This window comes from Ambystoma mexicanum, chromosome 7p (genome assembly GCF_040938575.1).
Source record: "Ambystoma mexicanum isolate Mex_15411 chromosome 7p, UKY_AmexF1_1, whole genome shotgun sequence".
In the NCBI taxonomy this organism is placed as follows: domain Eukaryota; kingdom Metazoa; phylum Chordata; class Amphibia; order Caudata; family Ambystomatidae; genus Ambystoma; species Ambystoma mexicanum.
Window position 1 is genome coordinate 839,464,555 of NC_090939.1, and position 25,283 is coordinate 839,489,837.

A 25,283-nucleotide genomic window follows, 5' to 3' on the forward strand; every position below is an offset into this window, starting at 1 on the left:
TTCATGCGTCTCCAGTTGGTGGTTGCATAACACTCTTTGCCCAGCAGTGGGAGGGAATAACGTCAGACTGCTGGGTCTTCGAAACAGTGCCCAAAGAATACTCTGTGGAGTTCCTAGAAACACCTTGTCAACATCCACTGCATTTAGGACGAATATCCTCTGAACACCTCCACCTCCACATCCTCACGAGGAGATCCAAATCCTACTACAGAAAGGAACCATCGAGCTGGTGCCCTTCATGGAACACCATCAAGGTATGTATTCAATGTACTTCCTAGTTCCAAAGAAAGATCTAACTATGCGCCCAATGCTGGACCTGCGCACTGCAAACACTTATGTCAAACCCCAAAAATACAGGATGACAACGCTGTAGGAAGTCATCGCACTATTGAAAATAGGGGATTACATGGCAACATTTTACATGAAAGATGCATACTTTCATATTTCGATGTTGCGAGTGCACAAAAAATACCTCAGATTCAAAATTTTGAAGCAAGCACTACCAATTCGAGGTGCTACCATTTGGCATTGCTTCAGCCCCCAGGGTATTCACGAAGGTCCTAGCAGTGGTGGCCACCCACTTGCGAAGTTAGTCCATTCCATGTACCCTTACTTGGACTGGTTAATTACTAGGTACTCTGCCCCAGAGGTGCCTTCAAAACACACAGAAAACAATCAATCTGCTGTTTCAATTGGGCTTCTCCATAAACGAAAAGAAGTCAAGTCTGGTGCCCAGACAAGTAAAGCAATTTCTGGGGGCAATAAGCAAAACAGATGTCGGGCTAGTTTATCCCTCTGCATAGAGTGTCCAGAACATGCTGTTTCAAACCCCTCAGTATGTAGCTGGTCATCCGGTGATGGTACAAAAGGATGCGCCTGCTGAGAATGATGGCTTTCGAATGGATTGTGTCCTCCCTCATATTCCTCATCTTAGATATTCATATCTTCGAGCTTGCGCTTCAGAAAAAAGAATTTCACCAGAGGGTGCTGTGCTGGAGGCCGCGGTGTTGATGTCCCTCGATGGCCGCCGTCAAGCGTTGACGTCATCCACAGTATAAAGGGCTCAAACCAGACCCGTTAGCCTCAGTTCCGTTTTTCTGATAGCTTTGCTTCGTGTTACAAAAGCGGCGCTTCAGTTTTCGATGAAAATGTCCTCGTCTTTCGACTCCTTCTACACCAAAGACCGGTTTTAAGAAATGTCAAAAGTGCAGGAAGATGATGTCGATCACCGACGCCCATCGAGTTTGCCTCTGGTGTTTAGTCCCTGAGCATCGGGTCAACAAATGCAGTTCCTGTCAGGCTATGACGAACAAGGCTTGTAAGGAACGGAAAGGTAAACTGGCTGTGGGGGAGAAATCCTCAATCTTTGAGAAAACAGAAGGAGTGGTGTAAACCTTAAGACGGATTGAGGAAATCAAGATCAAGAAGTCGATCGAGGAAATCCTCTTCTTCCTCGTCAAAAAAATCACAGAAAAGATGACATCGATCTCCTTCTTCCTCGTCTGCTGACAAAATGGTCATCTCCTACCCTTCAAAACACGATTCTCCCAAAAAATGGGAGGCCTTTAAAGCCTTAATGTTAAAAAATTTCGAGAACCCAGCCCAGCCCCCCTCGAAAAAGCTGCGTGAAGGCCATACCCCAGCTCACTCCAAAAGTGACAGAGGGTGTCGTTGGAGGAAAATTCCCTGACACCTCATAAAATAAAATAAAACCTACCGGTGCATAAATCGGAGGGTACGGCTGACAAAATGGTGCCGGGAATACACTCGTTGTCAAAGCCGCCTGTGGAATCCGAATTTTGTCTATTATGAGTTATGAGTATATTCAATGAGAATAAGCCATGCATATATGCATTCATTTTGCCTTCACCTAGAATAGGTCATGTGAGCACATGGTTCATGTTAAGCCATTATGATTCCATATTTGTTAATAGCCATGAATTTATAAGCAATTGTAAACTTGTCATTTTAGTATAGCCTATTAGGATGCTTTTAGGCGCTAGAGAATCTGCTCTGTCTTTCTCCATTTCTGATGGCTGTTGCCGTGCGAGAAGGTTGTTTCTGCAGTAAGTGTGAAATTGTTATGATAACATTTGAGTTTTTGGCAGACAACCAATGAATAAGACTGAGAATAATGAATAGACTGCAGGTAGTGTAGAATAACGCTGTTAGGGTCGTTATGGACAAAAAAAGATCTGACCAGATCTCCCTGTTCCGAAGGGTGCTTCATTGGCTTCCTATTAAGGAACGTATTCTCTTTCGTCTCTTGTCCATCTCCTTCAATTGTTTGAATAATTCTGGTCCTGCTTACCTTAACACCTTCCATTGAAACTCAGAATGGAAAGCTCTAACAGAGTGTTCAGGAAAGGACTTAAAACCTATCTGTTTAATTAAATTATTTCTCTGGTCTGAGATTTTTTTGCCTTCCGGCATTACATCCATTCTCGGCGGTCTCTTCTTCTGGACATCCTATATGTTTTTTTGTCTGTTTTAGCGCCTTAAGCCTCAGGGTCAGTGGATCTGCGCTATATAAATTACAAATAAAATAAAAATAAAATAAACAAGTAGACAACATTGGCTGGCAGAGCTGGAGGCGAAAGAGAATGTTTAGCTGCGCAAGAGATTCTTTGTTTAGGAATTTGCAGACGAGAATGCAGTCTTGTGTAATATTAGTGATAGCTTGTTCTGTTCATTGGGAGAATGTTAGAGAGAAATGTCTCCATGACTATATGGTTCAAACCATAACAATGTATGCACATAGATAGAGACATGCTGTCTTTTCATGAAATGCTAAGCTGGTTGAAATTGTATGATTATAGGATACACACACGTAGCCATAGAAATGAACAGACTGCCATTTGCGCCATTGCAATGTATAACTGTGAGGGTCTCTGAGTAGAATCAGACTATCATCGGCAGACTAGCATCGGCAGCTGACTGTCGGTAGCGGGAGACTAGCAGCGGGAGACTGGGAGATGGCATGCAGACGGCAGAGATCCGATTAGAGGAGTCTTTTGGATGAGTGGGGACTCTGATGGGTGTGTTGGAGATCAGCATTTTGGAAGAGCTAGACGGAAGATGGCTGTCTCATTAGAAGGGTTGAAAGAGCTGTGTGTGAACAGAGAAATGCTATCTTGGGGTTTTGCTATTTTGCCAATGCTAGAGATGCAGTAGGAATAGGCTCAGCTGGTCTGAGAGCTTCAGCTAGGACATGCCAGAGGGGCTGGGGTAATGCACCTATGCTTAGAGAAGTGCTGATTTGCTTGCTTATGTAGTAATTAGTGACAATTTGTGATCTCTTATGTTTGTTTTGTTTGTCCCATAGCATAGCAATTATGAGAGGTGTCTCACGACGTAGAAGATCACATTGACGCATCTATGGAAGGCGTCCTCGATTCCACCCGCGAAGATGGCGTTGATGCCTTCAACTGTTTCGAAGCCTCCTTTGCCGCTATCGAGGCCATTGTCGTGGCCATCTTTAATTCCGGCACCAAAATCGGCACATTTGTCGAAGCCGAGATCAGAGTTTCACCCAGAAAGGTATACCAACGACAACCTAGCCAAGATTTTTTCAGGTCTATGTCCTCTATTTTCAAGGAGCAATTCTCTGAAGAGGAAATTACTCCAGCTGGAGTAAAATTTGGGACTAGAGATGTCCTGAGGAATTGGTTGACCCTAGCTCCAAATTGAGTAACATGCATGAATCTCTTCAGGCAGCCAGTGGCCTGGATACTTCCTCTGAGGTAGACTTTGACAGACCCGACCCTCCAGATCATGCAGACTCAGGGTACAGAAGGTTAATGAACAAAGTTATTGAGTTTGACATGACGGATATCCTTAATGAAGGCCCTCAAAAGGACCCTGTCCTCCCTTTTCACAAAGCATTACAAAAAAGGGTCACAGGCACATGTGAAACCCCAGATTCTGGCCAAGCTACAAATAAGAAATTTGTGGGGAAATACAGGCCTTCCTCATCTGACCCAGAATACCTTTCAAAGCATCCCTCGCCTGAAAGCTTAGTGGTGCAGGCAGCAACTTCTACTAGGCATTCAGCTTACCCTTCTATTCTCCCTGATAGGGATGACAAAAGAATTGACGCATGGGCCCGAAAAGTCTTTTCTTCGGGCAGCATGGCCCTAAAGTCCACAAATGTGACTTGCACCCTGGCAAGGTTCACACACACACCGTGTGGGACTGTATGGCAACAGAGGCTGAACACATCCCTGAGGGCGAGGAACAGGATGGTTTTCTGGCAATAGTCAGAGATGGAAAAGAGGCTATGGAGGAATGCCTCCAGTCAGGACTGGACACTGCTGATAGCATAAGCAGGTCCATGGCATCTAGCACGGTCCTGCGCAGATTTGCATGGCTGAGGAAATCGGGCGTTGCACCGGATGTGCAGTCAAGATTACTCAATGTGCCTTTTGACGGCTCGAGGTTGTTTGGCAGCGAGGCGGACGAGAGCTTGGAGAAGCTGCAGGCCTCAAAAGCGGCGGCTAAATAACTTAGCGCCTCTATAAGACAACCTCAACAACACTCCTACTCAGGGTCATCTTCCTGGAGGAGACGTCCTTTTCTATTCTACTCCTAATTTGGGAGAGGGAAGGGACAGGCCAGTCAAAGAGGGCAACAAAGAAAATGTCCTCGTGGTGGAAGAGGAAAAGGTGCTAGATCAGCCCCAGCAACTGTCCACTCAGCCACTGCTGCAGCCGCTGCAAAGCCACTCTGAGGCCTTGACCCACAAGACCCTGTGGGAGGCAGGATCACTTGTTATCTGGACAAATGGCGAGGCATTACTTCGGATGCCTGGGCACTAGAAATAGTGACCCATGGTTACTGCCTTCCTTTTCGACAAAGGCCTCAAGACCATCCACCGAGAGCCACCTCTACCAAAACTCCAGACCCGCTCCTCGAGCAGGAGATTTTAACCCTGCTAGAGAAAGATGAAACAGAACATGTACCTGTAGCGGAGAGGAACAAGGGTTGGTGCTCCCCTTATTTTCTCATCCCAAAGAAGGACGGAGGATTGAGACCCATCTTGGACTTAAGAAACTTGAACAAGTTCCTCAGGAAGGACAAGTTCAAGATGGTAACCCTTTCTCAGATCCTTCAGGCTCTCCAACTCCAAGACTGGTTGGTATCATTGGACCTTCAGGATGCTTACTTTCATGTGCCGATTCATCTCAAGCACAGAAAGTACCTGAGGTTCGCGATTGGTGGTTCTCACTATCAATTTTGAGTTCCGCCTTTCGGGCTGAACTCCGCCCCAAGGGTTTTCACCAAGCTGATGTCTGTGGTGGCAGCGAGTCTCAGGAAATGGGGGTGGGGGGAGAGTCACGTCTACCCCTACCTGGAAGACTGGTTAATCAGGGCGAGTTCATCTGAACGAGCTCAGCAACATCTGACCATGACCTACCACTTCTTACACACACTGGGCTTCTCCCTCAATTACAAGAAGTCTGAAATGATACCACTCCAAAAGCTCCAATTCATCAGAGCAATACTGGATACGTCCTCGGGCAAAGCCTCGCCTCACGAGGAAAGAGCTCACCACATCCTGCAGATGGTAACGAAGTTTCAGAATGCCCAGCATCTGCCGGCCTTCGATTTCCTCAGGTTGCTTGGCCTTATGGCATCCTGCATTTTTCTGGTGCCAGAGGCCAGATTGAGAATGAGATCCCTTCAATGGGCCCTCAGAACTCCATGGTCCCAATTTTCAGGAGATATGTCCGATCTTTTGCGGGTTCCAACCAGAGTGGCTCAAGATATGCTATGGTGGGCTTGCAGGGACAATATCCTCAAGGGGGAACCTTTTTGGCAACCGTGGCCGGAGAGAACAGTAGTGACAGACGCCTCACTCACGGAGTGGGAAGCCCACACCAGCGATCTGTCAATCAGCGGTCGTTGGTCTCCATCGGAGTCCAAATTACATATCAACCTGTTGGAGCTGAGGGCAATCAGATTAGCGCTGAAAGCCTTTCTGCCCTCTCTACGGGGAAAGAATGTCCTGCTAACGATGGACAACACAGTGGTCATGTACTACCTCAACAAAAGAGGAGGTATAGGGTCACTTACACTGTACAAAGAGGCAATGCAGCTCTGGTTCTGGGCAATACAGGAAAGAATCTCTCTATCGGCAATTCACCTAGCCGGAGAGAAGAACACAGCACGGACGCTCTGAGCAGGCAGAGCACAGTGTCTCATGAATGGGAACTAGCTCAGGAAGTCCTTCAAGATATCTTCACCCTTTGGTGAACCCCTCAAGTGGATCTGTTCGTGACCCGGGTCAACCAGAAGTGTGATCAGTACTGCTCAAGGGAATTTCCCCCAAGAGGAGCTCTAGGAGACGCGTTCGTGGTTGACTCGGAATTTCCTCTACTGTACGTGTTTCCTCCAGTCCCCGTGATTCCTCGCGTAATCAGGAGGTTAAGAAAGTTCAGGAAAACCATGATCCTAATTGCCTCGGATTGGGCCATGAGAACGTGGTACCCGGACCTTCTGGACATGTCCGTCTGCCCTCCAATACGTCTTCCAGAAAGAGATGATTTCCCCTTGCAAGAGGAAGGTTAGGTTCTCCATCCAGAGGTCAAAACTCTCAGCCTTCACGCATGGCTTCTGAGAGGCTGAGATATAAGGATTTGGGGCCAAGCGGATGACGTAATGGAGATTTTACTTTTGGCTAGAAGACCAGCAACAAAATCGTTGTACCGTTGTTGTTGGAATAAGTTCAGTAACTGGTGCAAAGACAAGGATGTGGATCCATTCCAATGTAACACACCTATGGTTCCCTTTTCTTCTACATTTGGCCAATTTGGGGCTCCAAGTTGGCTCCATAAAAGGATACTTGACAGCGCCATCTATTTTCAAGCGTTCATCTGAAGAGGTTTCTTATTTTAAAATGCCCTTGGTTATCTAATTTCTAAAAGGACTGACAAATGTGTACCCTCCAACTCCCTTCCAAGTACCTATTGGGGATTTAAATTTAGTTCTAAAATTTCTCACAGGTACCCCCTTTGAGCCTTTACATTCTTGTCCGTTAAGGCTCCTCACTTTGAAGACAATGTTGCTAGTGGCAATTGCATCAGCCCGCAGGGTGAGTGAGTTGCAGGCACTCTCTTGTAAGCCTCCTCGCACCGTCTTCCATAGAGACAAAGTAACTCTTAGGGTCAGACCCTCATTCTTAACGAAAATAGTCTCTGATTTCCACCAGTCACAGAAAATTACTTTACCTTCTTTCTGTCCTCCTCCACATGCGAGTAAAGAGGAAGAAAGACTACACAGACTCGACCCAAAGAGGGCTCTCAGTTTCTACATTTCTAGATTAGCTAAATTCTGACAAAGTGACCAACTGTTTGTCGGATATACTGGACACAGATTGGGCTTAGGAGTATCAAAACAAAGACTATCCAGATGGATAATTTTGGCAATTACGGAGTGCTATAAATTGGCTTGAAAAGAGCGTCAAGATGTGTTATACTGAAAATGCAAATACACAGCCCAAATGAGATGAATAGTATGTTGGACAGAAGCAAATCACATCATGTGACAAACATTGCAAACCGTGAAACCTGGATGTGACCATTGGGAGTCCATTTTGCCGGTCATTTTTGTAACGCTATGCAGATATATTCTATGCTTCAAATCCACACACGGTGCGAGGCCACAGCTTGAACTCTGAAATACTAACGTAGACAGGAATGTAGAGCCATACATAAATACATTGCACAACTTCAAGGCCTCAGTGAGAGGAAAACAAAGAGCCACGCCTAATCAGTAGCCCAGGTGCCGTTTGTTGTGCAAGCGCTGTTGTAAAAGGCAGTTAAATGTGAATTCTATGTGAATTATATGCAACTAACGGTGCTCCTTCACGGAGGATGGTATTTTCTCTGTCTCAGAACTGTCTGACCCTTAGCTCATGAGCCGCAGCAAACAGATAACGTTGCTTGGAATGTCTCCCTGCTAAGAACATGATATCCTCCCCTGCGCCAGTGCCCTGTGTTCCCCATAACAGAAAACTGTCTCTGTAGCATCTGCTAGAATACTAATGTTTAGACTGAATGAAGACTTGTCATAACTGTCAATTACTGAACCCTACCTTGTTCGTCATGTATAAGGGCGGGCCAAATGGTATTGTAAAGGATGATGTATTATATATATATATATTTCTGAGGCTTGTGGAATCTGCTTAGATCACATGCTGTGCATAGGCCGACATCTAGTGGAAGCTGCGGAGTATTACAGTTTGTTTTTCGAAACTCGAAAATGGGCGTCGACACAGGCGTGCCAGTAATACTATCCCTAGTGTGACGTCCACTGTACCCAAGATCCCTCACGCGTCTGGGATCCTCAGATTGTTTTTTTCCGCCATACTGGTCGGAAGCATCTTGCGGAGTCCCCTGGCCTTAGCCATACTTTTGCTAATTATTGCAATTTAAAATTATTTATTTACATCCTTCCCCACCCCAACGTCGACCATCGACACTCGACGTCGGCTGGAGAAGACATCGACCGTCGGCTGCTGCACGACGGATCTGGGCCTCGGAAGGCCGCTGGCCTCGGCCCGGGCCTAGTAGGCCGCTGGCCTCGGCCCTGCAAGTAGGGAGAGTGGGGGGTGGTACATACTCTTCACTCTTGGTATATAGGTACACCTTATATATTTCCTACACTTACCAGCCCGCTGCCTCAAGGTGCGTATGGAGGGTACCCCTTTCCAATTCTGCCCCAAGTGCAACCGCAAATACCCTTGGGTCGACAGGCACGCCACGTGCAATCTCTGCTTGCCGAGGGACCACCCCGAAGCGAACTGCAGAGCGTGTAGTAGGTTTAAACCTAAAACACTTAAGGACCGTTCGACAAAGCGTTGGGCCCACCACGCCAGGCAGGCAGCCATGGCAGCGGAGGGCGCCTTCAGCGATGGCAGCGACGCCGTACTTTCGGACGGCGAGGGCATTACGGCGTCGAAAGACTGCCGAGCGCAGGTCCCCGACCTCGGAAGGTTGTCCGGCAGGGCGGCTATGGGGAAGACCCCCGGCGACGCAAGCGCTACACACCCTACACACACTAAGCACACTAAGTCCAACCGAACCTCGACGACGTCGACTTCTCGGAAAGAGGCACGGATAGAACGGTCCGACTCGGTGTCCTCTGGGCGCTCTCGATCGAGATCGCCTCATGACGCAAGGCAATCATCCACTCTTGCCAAGAGTGCCTCGCTCCCTAGATTAACGGAAGTTCGATCGTCGGAAGACGAAGACGACTTCCACCCCCAGGCCGCGCTCCAAGAGACCGAGAGCGCAGTTAACACCAGCGAGGCCCCACGCTCGAAGCAAGATACCTCTCCCGACCCTCGGCGCCAGGCGTCGAAAGTCTCTGGGGCCTCCAAAGGGCAGGGAAAAAAATGTTCCACGCACGGGGAGGGAGGGAAACAGCGGAAAGCTCAGCCTTCCACTCCTGTAAGACCATCCTTCCACCCCAAGCAGACAGATAAACATAAATCGACTGGGACATCAACATCCAGCAAGGGTACCCTTGATAAGTCCTCTAAGTTGCCTACTAAAGTCATACCCTGTTCCAAAGAATGGTCCAGTGAGGACATAGACAGGGTCATGTCAAGGATGTCTTCCTTAGCTGATTTTTATGACAAAAACCCAGAACATTTCCTTTCGTATGACCCTCAAGGGGCCACACCCTCAGGCTCCTCTGATCCTATCCCCCTAAGTAAAAAGGCCCGGGTCGAAAGACCTGACCCCTTCGAGGTGCAGCCTTACTCTACTCCATACTCTACTCCACACCCCAGATACCAAGGAAAACCTTTCCCTGAAGAGAACCAGGAGTTTACAATTATGGAGGAACGAACCGGGTCTGAATACTATGCGGAGGATGAGGACCTGGAGGAGGTAGAAGATGAGCAGGAAATTTACAGAGTAGATTCCCCGGTAGAGAGCGAAGCCCCAGTTACCGACTCGCCAGTTGATAACCAACCCCTCCTTAATGAAGTTCTCGCTCGTGCAGCAGAACATTTTCACATCGACACCCACGGTGTACAGGAGGAAAGGGACTTCGCAGAAGAGTTGGGGGGAGAGAGGAGGCCGGTCGCTCAGACCATCCCTATCCTTAAATCCATCCAACGTAGAATAGATCCATCCCTGGTGAATCCTAACCTCACCAGAGCCGTCAACCCCAGAGTGAGTCGAAAAACATTTTCGGGCAGCCCAGTCTGACCCTCTTTATATAAGAGGTCATCTTAAACCAGACTCCCTAGTGGTTACCAACACTCGGAAGAGGGCTGGGACACCCTTATCGTCGTCAGAAGCTCCTCCCGACAAGGAGAGCAAAAGACTGTACGGGTTTGGCAGGAAGGTAGCCTCAACGTCCGCCTACCAAGCAAGGATTGCAAACTCCACCACCCTGTTGGCAAGTTACAACTGCCATCAATGGGAAGAGGTCGCGGTGCTCATAGCCTCTGCTCCTGAACCGTTAAAGGGCCAGTTGGCTCGGATCTCGGCAGAAGGGAGAGCCGTGTCTGGTTGCATATTAAAAGCAACTTTCGACGCTGCAGACAACGCAGGAAGATTGATAGCAGAAGGTACTGTTATCAAGAGACATGCGTGGTTACGGCAGTCGGGGTTCAAAACAGAAACACAGGCTTCATTAATAGACAAGCCGGTGGAACCAGATCTATTGTTTGGGAAAGCGGTCGAAGACGCACTTAAGAATGCCAAGGACGAGTACGAGACTCTCAAATCCCTTGGCCAGCTTACCAACAAACCCCCGAACCAGAGGGGGAACAGTAATTTTCGTCGCCCACGCGGCCAAAATTCACAAAGAGGCAACTATGCCCAAGGACAGGGTACACAATGGAACAACAACCAACAGTCTACCCAAAGTTACAGCAAGGGTAACAAAAGAGGTCGTGGAAGAGGCAGAGGCAGCCCCAACAAGGGAGGTGGCACGCCTCCGCCAAAGCAGTGACGCTCAGTTCAGGGTCCCTTCTCACGCAACCCCAGTAGGGGGACGCATTTCCAACTTCACCCAGGCTTGGGAAGGGATCACCTCAGACAGATGGGTGCTGTCAACAGTGTCCACAGGATATTGTATAGAATTACTGCAGCGTCCCCGGAACCACCCTCCACGACAAAGAATACACTCCTTAGAACATCAGAAGATCCTTCTCGAGGAGATCCCCATTCTGCTAGAAAAGGACGCGATAGAACTCGTCCCAGGACACCAGGTAAACAAGGGTATCTATTCAACTTACTTCCTTGTGCCAAAGAAAGATTTGACAATGCGCCCAGTATTGGACCTACGGCCTGCCAACAAGTATGTCAAGCCCCAAAAATTCCGTATGACCACGCTACAAGAGGTAATCCCCCTCCTAAAAAAGGGGGACTACATGGCAACCTTGGATATGAAAGATGCTTATTTTCATATTTCCATGCTCCCAGCGCACAAAAAATACTTGCGCTTCAAAGTGGACAGTCGCCACTACCAATTCAAGGTACTGCCCTTCGGGATAGCTTCAGCACCAAGGGTATTCACCAAAGTACTGGCGGTGGCAGCTGCACACCTACGCAGGGAGGCAATCCCAGTGTACCCTTATCTGGACGACTGGCTCATAACGGGGGAAACCCCAAGAATTTGCAGGTCAAACATTCAGAGGACTATCGACCTCCTCCACGAATTAGGCTTCTCTATCAACGAGAAGAAGTCAAGTCTGGTGCCAAGCACCTCAAAACAGTTCCTAGGAGCAATCCTAGATACTCAGAAAGGGTTGACCTTCCCCTCGGAAGAGAGAATTCGGAATATACTACTGCAAATTCCACATTATCAGTCAGGTCAACAAATAACGGTACGCAAAGCAATGCGGTTACTGGGCATGATGGCGTCATGCATTTACCTGGTCCCCCACGCGCGTCTGCGCATGCGTCCCATGCAGGAAGGGTTGGCGAAACAGTGGTCTCAGGCAAGTGGTCAGTGGGACGATCTAGTGGTCGTTTCGCCAACACTCGTACAGAGCTTACACTGGTGGACAAAAGAGAATCTCGCAAGGGGAAAACCCTTTTACGATCCCGAAGTACAAGCATTGGTAACTACAGATGCTTGCCTGACTGGGTGGGGAGCTCACCATCTCCACCACACAGCTCAGGGTCTCTGGTCTCACTCAGTAGCCAAGAACCACATCAACCTGCTAGAGCTTCTGGCAGTATTCCGAGCGCTTCGGGCGTTCGAGCCCCATCTACTAAACTTGTCGGTGCAGATCCGGACGGACAGCACGACAGCCATGTTCTATCTGAACAAACAAGGAGGGACTCGTTCGCCAAATCTGTCCAAGCTTGCCCAGAAAATCTGGATATGGGCACTCAGACGGAACATCTTCCTATCAGCACAACATGTTCCAGGGGAGCTCAATTCCCTAGCGGATGCCCTAAGCAGAGACTCCCTCCCAGAAGAACACGAATGGGTCCTTCACAGAGAGATCGTAGAAGATCTCTTCTCTCAGTGGGGTTTCCCCACTATAGACCTATTCGCCACAAGCAAAAACAGACAATGCCCAGGATTTGCATCCAGGTTCCCCCAGCCAAACTCCCAAGGGAACGCCCTGTGGATGAACTGGTCAGGGATGTTTGCGTACGCTTTTCCACCAACTCCTCTCATCAGGAAGGTGGTGTACAAGATGAACAAGGAATCGATGACGCTCATCCTAGTTGCTCCCATGTGGGCGAGACAACCATGGTTTCCACACCTACGCAGGATGGCGCTGTGCGAGCCCATCAAACTCCCAGCCTGGTACAACCTACTGTCCCAGCAACAAGGTCAAACAGTGCACCAGGAACCCAACTCAATGAACCTGGCAGCATGGCTCCTGAGGTCATAGAGTTTGGCCATCTCAATTTACCACAGAGGTGTATGGACATCCTAAAAGAATCCAGGAAACCAAACACAAGGCACTGTTACTTTGTCAAGTGGAAGAAGATTCGTTATTTGGTGCCAGAATAAACAAATCAACCCAGTTGATTGCACTCCTTCCAACGTGGTAACATACATGCTCCACCTGCTGGACGCAGGTTTGGTTTTTAACTCTCTGAAAGTACACCTGGCAGCCCTCTTGGCTTACACCACATCCCAAAACAAAGTATCGTGGTGGAAAGTACCAGTAGTTAAAGCCTTCATGGAAGGAGTAAAGAGACTTCACCCTCCTATTTCGAACCCACCGCCAGGATGGGACCTCAATGTGGTGCTAGCTAAGCTCATGGGCCCCCCTTTCGAACCCATGCATAAAAGTAGTCTCAAACACCTGACTTATAAAACGGCCTTCTTAGTAGCCATTACCTCCATAAGAAGGGTCAGTGAAATTCAGGCTCTGTCAGTGCAGGATCCTTTCTTTATTATCCACAAAGACAAACTGGTTTTACGCACACACCCTAGGTTTTCACCTAAATTTATCTCTAAATTCCATGTAAACCAGTCCATCGAGCTTCCGGCTTTCTTCCAGAACCCGCAAAGCTCGGCTGAGGTGATACTACACACCCTTGATGTGCGTAGGGCGGTCCTCTACTATGTAAATAAAACCAGACCGCTAAGAAAAACAGATCAACTGTTTGTCTCCGTAGCTACAGGCAGAGAGGGGGATCGCGTCTCTAAAGGCGCGATCTCGAAGTGGATTATCAACTGTATACAGCTGTGTTACTCTCTTTCTGGAAAAACTCTGCCTTTTACGCCAAGGGCCCATTCTACTAGAGGCATTGGTGCCACTCTGGCTTTCATTGGAAATGTTCCCCTCGACACCATTTGCAAAGCAGCTACTTGGAGCTCTATTCACACTTTTACTCAGCATTACTGCATTGACACTCATTCCAAGACAGATACACAAGTGGGACAAGCGGTTCTAAGACACCTGTTTGCTCATGACCCTTCTCACATCCCACCTCCTTCTTCGGGTACTGCTCGCTAATCTATGCACAGCATGTGATCTAAGCAGATTCCACAAGCCTCAGAAGGGATACATTACTCACCGTAATCGTATTTCTGATGCTTGTATCTGCTTAGATTCACATGCGACCCACCCTTCCTCCCCTCCGAGAGAAGGCGCATGATTACTTGTAGTCTTACCTTTCTGTCTATCTGCTTGGATTATCTGTACTCACGCTACTCCTCATGCTTCCTCATGTCAGAAAAAATACAATCTGAGGATCCCAGACGCGTGAGGGATCTTGGGTACAGTGGACGTCACACTAGGGATAGTATTACTGGCATGCCTGTGTCGACGCCCATTTTCGAGTTTCGAAAAACAAACTGTAATACTCCGCAGCTTCCACTAGATGTCGGCCTATGCACAGCATGTGAATCTAAGCAGATACAAGCATCAGAAATACGATTACGGTGAGTAATGTATCCCATATGACTGCTTTAGCGTCGCTCTTTCTCTTTCTTCTCACGGTGCCTGGGAACACACGTCGTGAGCCGTTGAGACCCGGTCGGCCGACTGAGATACTTTGACTAATAATCCAGACCTGTTTGGAATTCGAACCTCACAACTGGCGTGTCATTTAATATATGATTATTGTGCCTTTATTCCATATATGGACTAACAAGTGGATTAAGAGCCCACTCAACTAGGGGTATGGCAACTTCAACGGCTCTTCAGAGGGGTGTTTCGGTGCATGATATTTGTGCAGCGGCCACCTGGTCATCAATGCACACATTTGTGAAACATTGCTTGGATTCAACATCTTATCAAGGCGGCCTCTTAGCAAGAGCTGTCCTTTTGCATCCAATCGAAACATCCAATCGAAAAAACGTTACAGTTTATAAGTAACATGTTCTTCTGCATCTATCTGCTGCCTCACGCTAGGCTGCGCATGCGTCCAATGCAAGAGTGGCTAGCAAAACAGTGGTCGCAGGGAAGTGATTTGTTGGACAATCTAGTGGTGGTTTTGGGACCTCTGGTTCAATAACTACAGTGGTGGAACAGAGACAATCTGCTAAAGGGACAGCCTTTCCACACACCTGCTGTGGAGGCCACTCTCGACAGACGCATCTATGACTGGGTGGGGTGCTCACTTCCTGCATCATACTGCTCACGGCCTGTGTGTCACAGATGGCACTCTGTTAAGAGTGGCACAGGGCACCCAGGTAGGGTTTGGGTGGTTGTGCCAAAGTAAGGTGGACAGATAAGGACACACACAGCTGAAAGTAAAAGAGAACACAGAGTAGGCAAGTGTAGCAAGGAAATAAGGTACAACAGAATGGATTCCCTCTTGGGGTGTATGCAGATATGGGAAAGAGTGTTCCACGGACCTTAGGAAAAACTCCAGCCTTCTGCACAGTTTTCTATAACAGAGGCCCACGCTGTTTGCTCATGGCTGGGAACAACAGCTGTGGCTGTCTGTAACACAGAAACGAGACAAGGGAAGGGGCAGAGGTTGCCTGCCGGAAAACCAACAGACACGCTCTGTACAAAGGGATCTACAAACGATACAAGAGATGACAATAACAGACAAATCCAAGAAAAAAAGGAAGACGATGAGCAAACTAGCAGAAGGAAATGAAGGGAAAGCAGTATAACTGAATTGGACAGGCATAAAGAACAGAGGGTAGAAAACAAGGAAGAAAGCAAGGGAGCAGCAGTCAGGAAACGGGGACTGCAATAACAGAAAGTAATAAATGCAGGTAAACTGTTGTGGATTGCAGAGGACTGTAGGGTACAAGGTTGAGAGCTCAGAGGAGCAGGACAGCAAAGAGCAAGCCCAAAGGAGCAGGGCTGTAAGGAAGGGAGCCCAGAGGGGAAAGGGCTAGGGCAGCGGAGTGAAGCAAGCTGCACGGCAAGGAGCCCAGAAGGGCCGGGCAGTAAGGAGTGAGCCCTGAGGAGCAGGGCCGCTGACTGTAGAAGGCTGCAGAGGACTGTAGAGGGCTGCTAGGCTGGAAGCCCAGCGGACAAAGGCTGTAGGTAGAAGGCAGCAGAGCGTGATCGGCTGCAAGGCAGGTACCCGGAAGGGCAAAGGCGGAGAGTAGAAAGCAGCAGAGCGTGATCGGCTGCAATGCAGAGAGCCCCGCAGGGCACTGGATCAAAAGCAGGAGTAAGGAGGAACAGCATACAAAGATTCGTAGCTCGAAGCAAAAAGGTGCTGGAAGGACTCTTAATGCAAGAGACTGAGCCCCTGCAGGCAGTAGCCTTTATACTGCCCTGCCCAGCATAGAGGCAGGCTAATTGGCCGCACCTGGATCAGCAACCTGAATACAATCTGCCTCCTCCCTCTGTTCCTGAGCTGGTGAAAGCAGCGCTGATCCCTAGGGCTTCTGGGGATTGTAGTTCCGATGATGACGAATAGGAATGGCCAGGAATAGATAGTTATAGCCAAGTGCATTGTGGTAAGTGTAGTTAGTTGGGTAAAATAAAAAAGTACCAAAGTCTCGCAAATGGGAAATAAGTACCAAAAAATGAATAGGGATTGTTCCAAGAGTATTCTGTAGATAAATGAATAACAATTAGTCCATAATGATCGCCAATGTATGCGTCCATGGCGCAGGCATGACACTGTGGATACAGGCGCTAACCAGGAAGCACATCAACCTTCTGCAACTACTATCGATTCTCAAAGCGCTTCCAACCTTCAAGACTCAGCTAGAACACAAAACAGTCCTAGTCCTTATGAACAGTACCACGGCCATGTTTTATGTAAACAAACAGGAGGGTACACATTCTACAGGGCTGTCCAAACTAGCGCAGATCGGGCAGTGGGCACTCCATCACATGTTCCTAGTGGCACAACATGTTCCAGGGGAACTCAATTGTCTGGCAGACGTACTAATCAGGAGTATAATGCTACCCTCAGAGCATGAATGGCAACTAAACACAGATGTGCTAAAGGACGTCTTCTCAGACTGTGGGCTCCCAGAGATAGACCTTTTCCCAACCCTGGAAAATACACAATGGCAAGATTACGTGTCCAAGTTTCCCCAGAAAGGATCCAAGGGAATGCACATCTGATGAACTGGTCTGGGAAATTTGCATACGCTTTCCTTCCCATCCCCGTCACCTCTGATCAACAAAATAGTCCACAAGCTACATAGGTAACAAGTAACACAGATCTGAATAGCTCCAATGTAGGCCACCGAGACCTGGTTCTCGCACCTGCAAATTATGTCCCTGTGTCCTCCCATGAAACTACCCTGCACGGACACCCTGTTGACCCAGGATCAAGGAACAACGCTGCACCCATGCCCTCAGAAGCTGAACTCTCCGCTTACACCACGTCTCAGAATAAAATGTTGTGGTGGAAAGTAGTTAAGGCTTTCATGGAGGGTGTCAAAAAGCTGCACCCTCCCATTTCTAATCCTACTTCCACTGGGACCGCAATGTCGGCTCATGGATTGCAAAGTGAATTTTTCTTTCAGTGTGTCAAATTCAAATAGGCGCCCTTTGTGGACAACATGTCCTAGAGTGCATATAACCTGTTTTTCCCAGGTCTCGAAGCATCATATTCTCTGTATTTTAGGGAGATGTACATTGTGCCATAGGGGTTGGGCTAGTGTTGTTCTCCGTTCCCAGGCGATGTGTCTCTGTGCTTCCCTCCAAGTGCAGCAAACATGAAGTGATGGTCTTGTCAATCCCCCCCCCCTTTCTCATCTGTGTATAGAACCTGGAGGGGTGTGATGGGATGTACAGCAGGGTACAGAAGCCCTAGTGAGAACCATAGAGGAAGCAGTCCCCTACTAGAAGCAGTGCAGACATGTGAGCTTTTGGCACATAATCGAGATGCTGGCGACATGAGCAATAGCCAATAAGTAAAGCTCGCCGGTTTAGCCCATGGCAGCCATCATGAAAAGGTAAAACACATCCCAAGGACATGAGTGAAAAGTGTAGGCAAGGCACTTAAATGCACATACCAAGTTAAAAGTAAAATGTTACCAGGAGGTACACACCCAAATGAACTTCAAGGAAATAACGCACACCAATTGTATTTAGGCAGCCACAGACTCCAACAGGGCACAAGGAGATCGTTCCATTACAAAAATACTACTGGGAACAGATGAAGCAGTGCTCTGCCTCATAATACAGTAAACGTAAATATTGCACTGAAAAATCTGAATGGAGTGCGATCCATAGCAGGCACACTTCAAGTTCACTACAGATATTGACGGTGAAATCAAAAGTTACCTTTGACCTACTTTAAGTTTGATTGCCGGTATCAAGCTAACATTTTGTTCAATAGATGTTTATTGTAAGACCTGATCTCCAAAAATGTCAGTTGGGATCAATTAAGCCCAATATTAGCATATAAAAGATATTTCGATGAACATTTTTCTGAGTTTGAATCTAGGAGAGCCAATGACCAGCATCTTTCACAGCGTGGGCGGCTAGGTCAAGAGTTAAGGGCTCACCTCTTGCCTGGGGCCAGCCTGCACTTCACAGGTTTGAATCCTGTGGCAAGATCGACTGTCTTTTACCCATCTGTGGTTGATAAACTGAGTAACATTAGTTAAGGCAGTAATAACACCTATTATAACTTCACTTAGAAAAAGGAGGAATCCAGCATGCAGCCCTTTTTAAGAATACACCATTATTATTATGAATAAATGAAGAAACCATGGATTTTTCTGCAGCATGTTGTATAAAGCAGCTTGGAACCGTCTCTGATTTCTGACGCCTCGGAGTACCCGCGGTCCATTGACAGTATGTAGGTTACCAATTTGATGGTAAGTTTAATCTGCGCAGTGTTCTTCAGCCACTACACTTGTCACTGACTCCCTCTCCGGTGAGTTGTAGACTTGCTAGGAATCTTGGATGATCATTGTCGTATGGAATAAGAGAGAAAACACTGGTGATCATTGTGCATGACAGGCATAGAATAAGAAGAAATGTTACTCTGCGTTTTCAGGCAGGAACTGGGAAAAGGGACAATACACCCTTCCATCTCACACACCCTGCCTATGTAAATCCTGTTGTAGGCCTCTTACCCAAGCTTGGGAGGTGTCCCCATCCTTTCTTGACAGGGTCAAGTCCCTAAACCTGTCACACCTGTTACTGGATCAATTTTAGCCTGCCGTTAATGACCACCTCTCTGGGTGCATACGTGCCTTCCGTCCAAGCTCCCCTCCCCCAGGGTCATCAAGTCCCCTTCACTTCTGGCACACATCATGCAAAAGGGGGATATGTTCCACCCGTTATCACCCTGTACATAAATAAATTGGGCTTGGTTCCAAACCTTTAATTCAATAGTGTTACATTCTAATAGGGGAACAGTGTGGGAAATTGAGGAACTCCCTCCACTGAGAGGGCAACACATGTCTAAGCTGAAGATATTTGGGAAAGTGTTTGCTGTTTAGTCAGAATTCCTATTGTAGTTTCCAAAAAACTGTTTACTCCTCAGTTGCGATCCTTCTTGGAGGGCCAACACATTTTGGACCCCTGCCAGATGGGCTTTCTGCCCTTAATGGGCACAGAGTCTCTGCTGATGTCAGTTCTGAATGACTTAACTTTGATCAATGATCAAGGCGGTATGGCAGGCCTTATTTTACTGGACCTGTCGTCTGCTTTTGATACTATAGATCACTCTCTTTTGCTCCTACCAAATGCTAGCATCACAGGACAGGTTTTGGAAGAGGCATTTCTGGCTTCCCGTTCTCAATTGGTGTCCCTCATCGTTTAGGTCTTTGTGCAAAAGGGTGACCTGTGGGGTCCCGCAGAGCTCAGCCCTCTCGACCCTGCTTTTCAACATATATATTCAGCCACTGGCAGCCCTTATTCGCTCATTTGGGTTTAGGTTTTTCTCGTACACAGATGATACCCAGATTCTGTTTAGGCTGGGCCTTGGGCAGACTGGCACTGCGGCACAGTTAAGATCCTGCTTGACAGCAGTGGGGGCCTGGATGGGAGATAATTGACTCAAACTTAATGGCGAGAAGACCAAGGTCCTTATCATTGTCCCAATGGGTGCGTCGAGAACTGGACCAAGGATTACTCGCCTTCAACACTGGGGCCTCTCCCTACTCCGGCCACGTGGTGAAAAACTATGGGGTGAAAAATGTCAGCCTCTTTGAAAATGGATACCCAGATCAATACAGCATGTGGACTGGGCTTTCTCAAGTTAAAGCAACTTGGGAAATTCTACCCCTGATTCCAGAGGATTTGCATGCGCAGGTAGTTGCAGCTTACCTTATCGGCAGCTTAGATTATATTACTGTAGCACAATTTTTCTGTCTCAGCCAGCCTACCTTCTGCATCGGTTGCAGGTCCTGCAAAATGTTGCAGTCCGTCCGGTGAGAGGTATCCCGTTTGGACAGCATGTCACAAACGCTCTGCGCCAACTCGATTGGTTGCCCATGCAGGCCCAAATTAATTTCAAGGTACTGTGTATTATCCATCGGGACTTGATTGAACAGGGTTGTTTAGCCCTGCAGGAAAATAATTCACTGGTACTGTCCATGCCAGGTACTCCATTCGACAGGGGCAGGATTGCTGAAAATACCTGCCTATCGGGGGGTGGGGGTGGGGGTGGGGGTGGGGGAGAGAGTGAGGGAGAGGGGGGAAAAAATAAAATAATAAAAAAATTAATAATAATATATATATATGTCCTACCCATGCTTCTAGAGCACCATGATGCTTTTGGTGAAAGAGCGCTCTATGAATATGGTAAAGCAAAAAGACTTGCCTGATGACATCCCCTACCATCATCGCCTCTCATCTTGCCCCACCATTCCGAGTCACTTGTAATTCAGATAGAGCCATGTTGGTCCATACAAGGGCGGCTAGGGAAATCATCCATGCACAACCTATTTGTTTTGTTCGTTTTCTGTCTAAATTGTACAGTCCCCTTGCAGGGAGCCAGGTGGACATAGTCCTGTCCTGCCATGTACCACCTGGGCCTGTGTGCAACAGCCCCCATGATTCCTTTCCATTCCGATCACTGGGTTATCCCTATACGCATAGGCCGATACATTAGTTGCTACCATGTGAACTGCTAATAGGGATTTCCACAGATTTGGAAGACACAACTCCCTCTCCCTGGCTGACCTGGTCAATGTGTTGAGGGGCTGTATTTGGTGTATTGCTAGCTCAGAGGAGCTTCCTCTGTCCTTCATGATTGTCAAATTCCAAATCCACAACCTCAAATGGGGTAGAGAATGCAAGTCATACAAAAACCTGTGAGATGCTGTCATTATGAACAGTTTTCCTTTTCCCAGAAAGTAAAAGGGGTAATTATGACCAGCGGGCCACTTCCCTTAGAAACCTGTGCCTCCTCAAATCGCAGTTAAGGTAAAAAAAATCCTCTTTTGCTCACATAAATTCCTAGGTATTTAAAAGACATTTCCATACTTAAAATTCAGGTTTTCCAGATTTCACAAGGGCGACTCCTTACTACATATTAGATTATATTCTATCAGTTGGTGCGCAGACCATCACCCTAGAGATTGACTGTATGGGGTTTCCGATATATATATCAAAACGTCATCCATGTTGAAAGATATTCTGTTCTCTGCAGTGTTCGCCAGTCAGACTGAAACTTCTCTGACAAAAATCCATAATCCTTACATTGGCTACATGGTCTGTGTATATCCATTTAATCCAACAAGAACCAAACACAGTCCTGAACCAAAAGGCTCCCTCTTGCCTAACTATTCTTCCCCCTAACCAAATCTTTTAATCTTTCTCAACCTTGCATGTTCACAAATCTGCCTTCATACACAACACTCTAACTGAGAAACTTAATCGCTAGTGGCCAACTAGTTACTTGCAACACTGATTCCAGCTGATCGACCTTGGGCTCTGCCTTCTGGATGAAACACACACTTTTATTTTTGTCTTTTGACCAGTACCCACCTAGAATCACATTAGCACTCAAGACTCATCTGTGTCTAGCTTGCAGGCTTCAACACCACAGGATTTGCATCTGCCACTCCATCTATCACATTGACTAACCACTCCCTCTCTTCTTGCAGGGCCACATGTAGCAAGACAGCCATAATGGCAAAAGTGTGCTATACAAGACCACTTTACATTGTTTCCTCCAGCATTTGCAGAAAATAATGAAGTTATCAGAGTTTTCTAGGCAACACATCCCTCTGTCTGATTTACATTAAAATGTTCTATCATATGTTCTTCATTGCTGTCTCTCATACTGTGGTTGTGCCATAAACTCTTAGAGTCCCTTGATCAACTATTGCCCTGCCACATGCCCGCCACCATCCCCTGGAGTGACCCGCCATGGGAGTTTCAGATCTATAGAGTAGATGACTGATTGAAGATCTGTTACATTCATTGAGGTGCTGTCACCAAATTGTTTTTGAGGTATTACAATATGCAGTGAAAGAAGACTTTCGTTGGAGACAAACGTAGGTTTAGAATGTGTGCCTCCTCCAAGAATTTAAAGTGCTATGGCCTTCCGCAGTCTATTAGAAGTAGATTGATATTTTACTAATGTTGATGTATTCTAGTAACGAAACCACTCCTCTCCCTCGCTCCTTTGTTCAATAATGCATTTTCTGTGTTTGTCCATTGTTAGATGATTTATTTCTTGTTGTATCTCTCAGACAATAAAATGTTCTCTTGATAATTTGTGTGAAAGTTGTATGTTCCAGGTCATTGCACCAAAAATGGTAAATCTATTTCATGAAAAAAATGCAATAAAAAGAGCTATCGGGCCCCCTCTTCTTCCAAAGCACTTAAGACCAACATTACTGAACTTTATTTTTCTTACAGATCAAAAAGAAGCAGGTGCTTTTTCTACATCTTGGGTCCTCTTGAGTGTCCTTTTGAGTGCAATTGCCATGCTATGCAAGGAACAAGGAATTACAGTGTTGGTAAGATTTCTTCCATTTAGAGAGATCTGGCTGCAAAAATAAGCATGGACAAAACCAAAATGTCTGCCTTTTTATAGAATCTATGGATGTTAAATATTTTGTATAATGTGCCAGCCTCCACCATAGTGGTGTAACAGCACAAATGCGTGTTTGGAGAGTAGCATATTTTTCTTCTTCCTAGGATAAGACAGGACTTGAGTTTACGAGATAATATGAAAGGGAAGCAGAGTAGCAAAAAATTGGCAAAGCGGGTCAAAAGGCTGCATGTCAAAGATTTGAACTGCAATAATATCCGAAATGGGTAAATGCTTAATACTGTTGCGATAGAGTGTAGGCCTGTGTAGGTGGTTTCTAGGACTAACAGTAGAACTGAAGTTTGTCTGTGAGCAGTTGCATGATGTGCTTTAGATGCGCTACTGCATACCTATTTAGCATGGAGGATTTTTTCCTTTAGTTGTTATAGTAACCTGACTGAATCCAGAGAGATAAATCTGGGATTGCCCTGTTGGCTGTCAAACATGACAGAGCCCGGGGGCGTGGCTTGATGGCTACGTGAGAGGACGTTCCTTGGAGGAGCTCCCGATGATCCGATCTTGATCCTGGGAAGAAGTGATAGTTTTCGGCGGACTTTCGAGCCCAAGGGTGCATGAAAGTGGGGGGCACATGGTGAGTGCCCTCCCCACCAGCGAGACTGCATATCCACAGAACTAGACTTCGAAGAAGGTGACGGTCGCGCAGTGGAAGGGCAGCACCCAAGATGGCCGCCTGTGGACAAAGGGCCATAAATGGTCCGTGGAGCTGATGAAGACAAAGTTGGCCGGAGCGTGGGCGAACCCAACCAGATAGACGCGTCGCATGTGCCTCTGGCTGGAGGCAAGAACAGAAGTGCGGAGCATACTGGGGAACTGGAGAAGGAGTTGGCCCCGACCACAGAGGCGTGCAATGCACACGCTAAGGAGCTTCATGCCCTCGTGCAACGAGTGGGCAATTTGGAGGACAGAGCAGAGCAGGCAGAGGGGCGCGCCAGGCGCAACAACATTCGCATAGTGGGTGTTCCGGAGGGAATGGAAGGATCGAACCCCACGGATTACGTTGAAACCATGCTCTTGCAGGAGCTTACAGGCGGGGAGCTGACCCAGGGGTTTGCGGTCGAAAGGGCACATAGGGCCCTGACCAGGAGACCAGCCCCAGGAGTCCCCCCCGCGGCCGTTGATCGCGAAGATCTTGAACTATCGTGACCGCGAAAAGATTCTCAAATTTTTCCGGAAAGGAGGTACGATAGAAAGGGGGTCCGTGAAAATAACGGCATATCCGGATTATACGCTGCTCGTACAGCGGAGTCGAATGAACTTTGGAACAGTGAAAAGGAGGCTTAGAGATTCAGGCCACCGCTACATGGTGCTCTACCCCGCCAGGTTAAAGGTGTTTTATAAGAACAGATCCCTCTTCTTTGAGACGCCGACCGAAGCGATGGAGTGGTTGGAAATGCAAGGTCGACCTCAGGAATCGGATGCCCAGACAGAAGCGGCTGGAGAGAAGTAGCACGTTGCAGAGGCACCTGTGAGGCCATAGTTATGACATTGGGACTGGAATATAGTACGATATTGTGCTTGTGGGGAGGAAGTCATGGTATCTGCCGGCGGGTCCCGTTGAATGCACTTCTCCTAAATAGACGACTGTGAGCTCCTGGGGAGCACCCTCTGCACCCAATAGTAGTACACTTAGTTAGGTCACTGTTAGATTGGTGACACCCCACGGGGTCCTCGTCCTCGGACACGAGACGGGTCCAGATGTGGGTAGGCCTGAGATCCAGGGATGGAGCTGGGCTATTGTTGGGGGTTGGCGGGGAGGGGGGTGGGGGGGAGTTGTGTGCAGTGGTGTGAAGTTGGGGAAGGGGGGAGGGGGTATTGTTTGTGAATAGAAGGGAGAGAGCCAGGGGACGACCCAACATGGGGAGCATTATGGGAAGGGATGGGATGGAGATAGTCCGACCGGATGGCATTGGGTAATCTCAGAATTGTGACCTGGAATGTACGGGGCCTTAACAGCTACCTGAAACGTAAAAAAGTGATGTTGTACTTAAAGAGGATGCGCATAGACATAGCCCTGCTGCAAGAGACCCACCTCACTAGGGAAAGGCTGGAGGTGGTCAGGAGGAAATGGAAGGGCAATGTTGTGTGGGCGGCGTACTCGGCGTATGCTAGAGGGGTCATTACTTGGGTGGCACCTCATGTGCCGTTTCGGATGCTTGATTCTACGGTGGACCCGGAGGGTAGAATGGTGGTGGTAACGGGTCTCCTGGAAAACAGAGAAGTGCACATCATAAATTTGTACGCCCCCAATAACGACACAGCGGCTTATTTTAGGACCCTCTACGGTAAACTTGGCCCCCTGGCAGGGGGTACGGTAGTGTGGGGGGGACGGGACTTTAACTGTACCGTGGATCCCAGAATGGACAGGTCCAAGGACAGGGTAGGGAAAAC

The 25,283-nt window shown here is 47.7% G+C and overlaps 1 protein-coding gene across 1 annotated transcript in view; it reads left to right on the top strand.

Moving 5' to 3' along the window:
- Window positions 1-25,283, top strand: part of TMTC4 (transmembrane O-mannosyltransferase targeting cadherins 4) — a 1,375,572-nt gene that overhangs the window by 528,046 nt on the left and 822,243 nt on the right. The window contains exon 6 of the mRNA XM_069637004.1: window positions 22,700-22,800. Within this exon, the coding sequence (XP_069493105.1) occupies window positions 22,700-22,800 (101 nt within the window). The remainder of the gene's footprint in view (window positions 1-22,699; window positions 22,801-25,283) is intronic.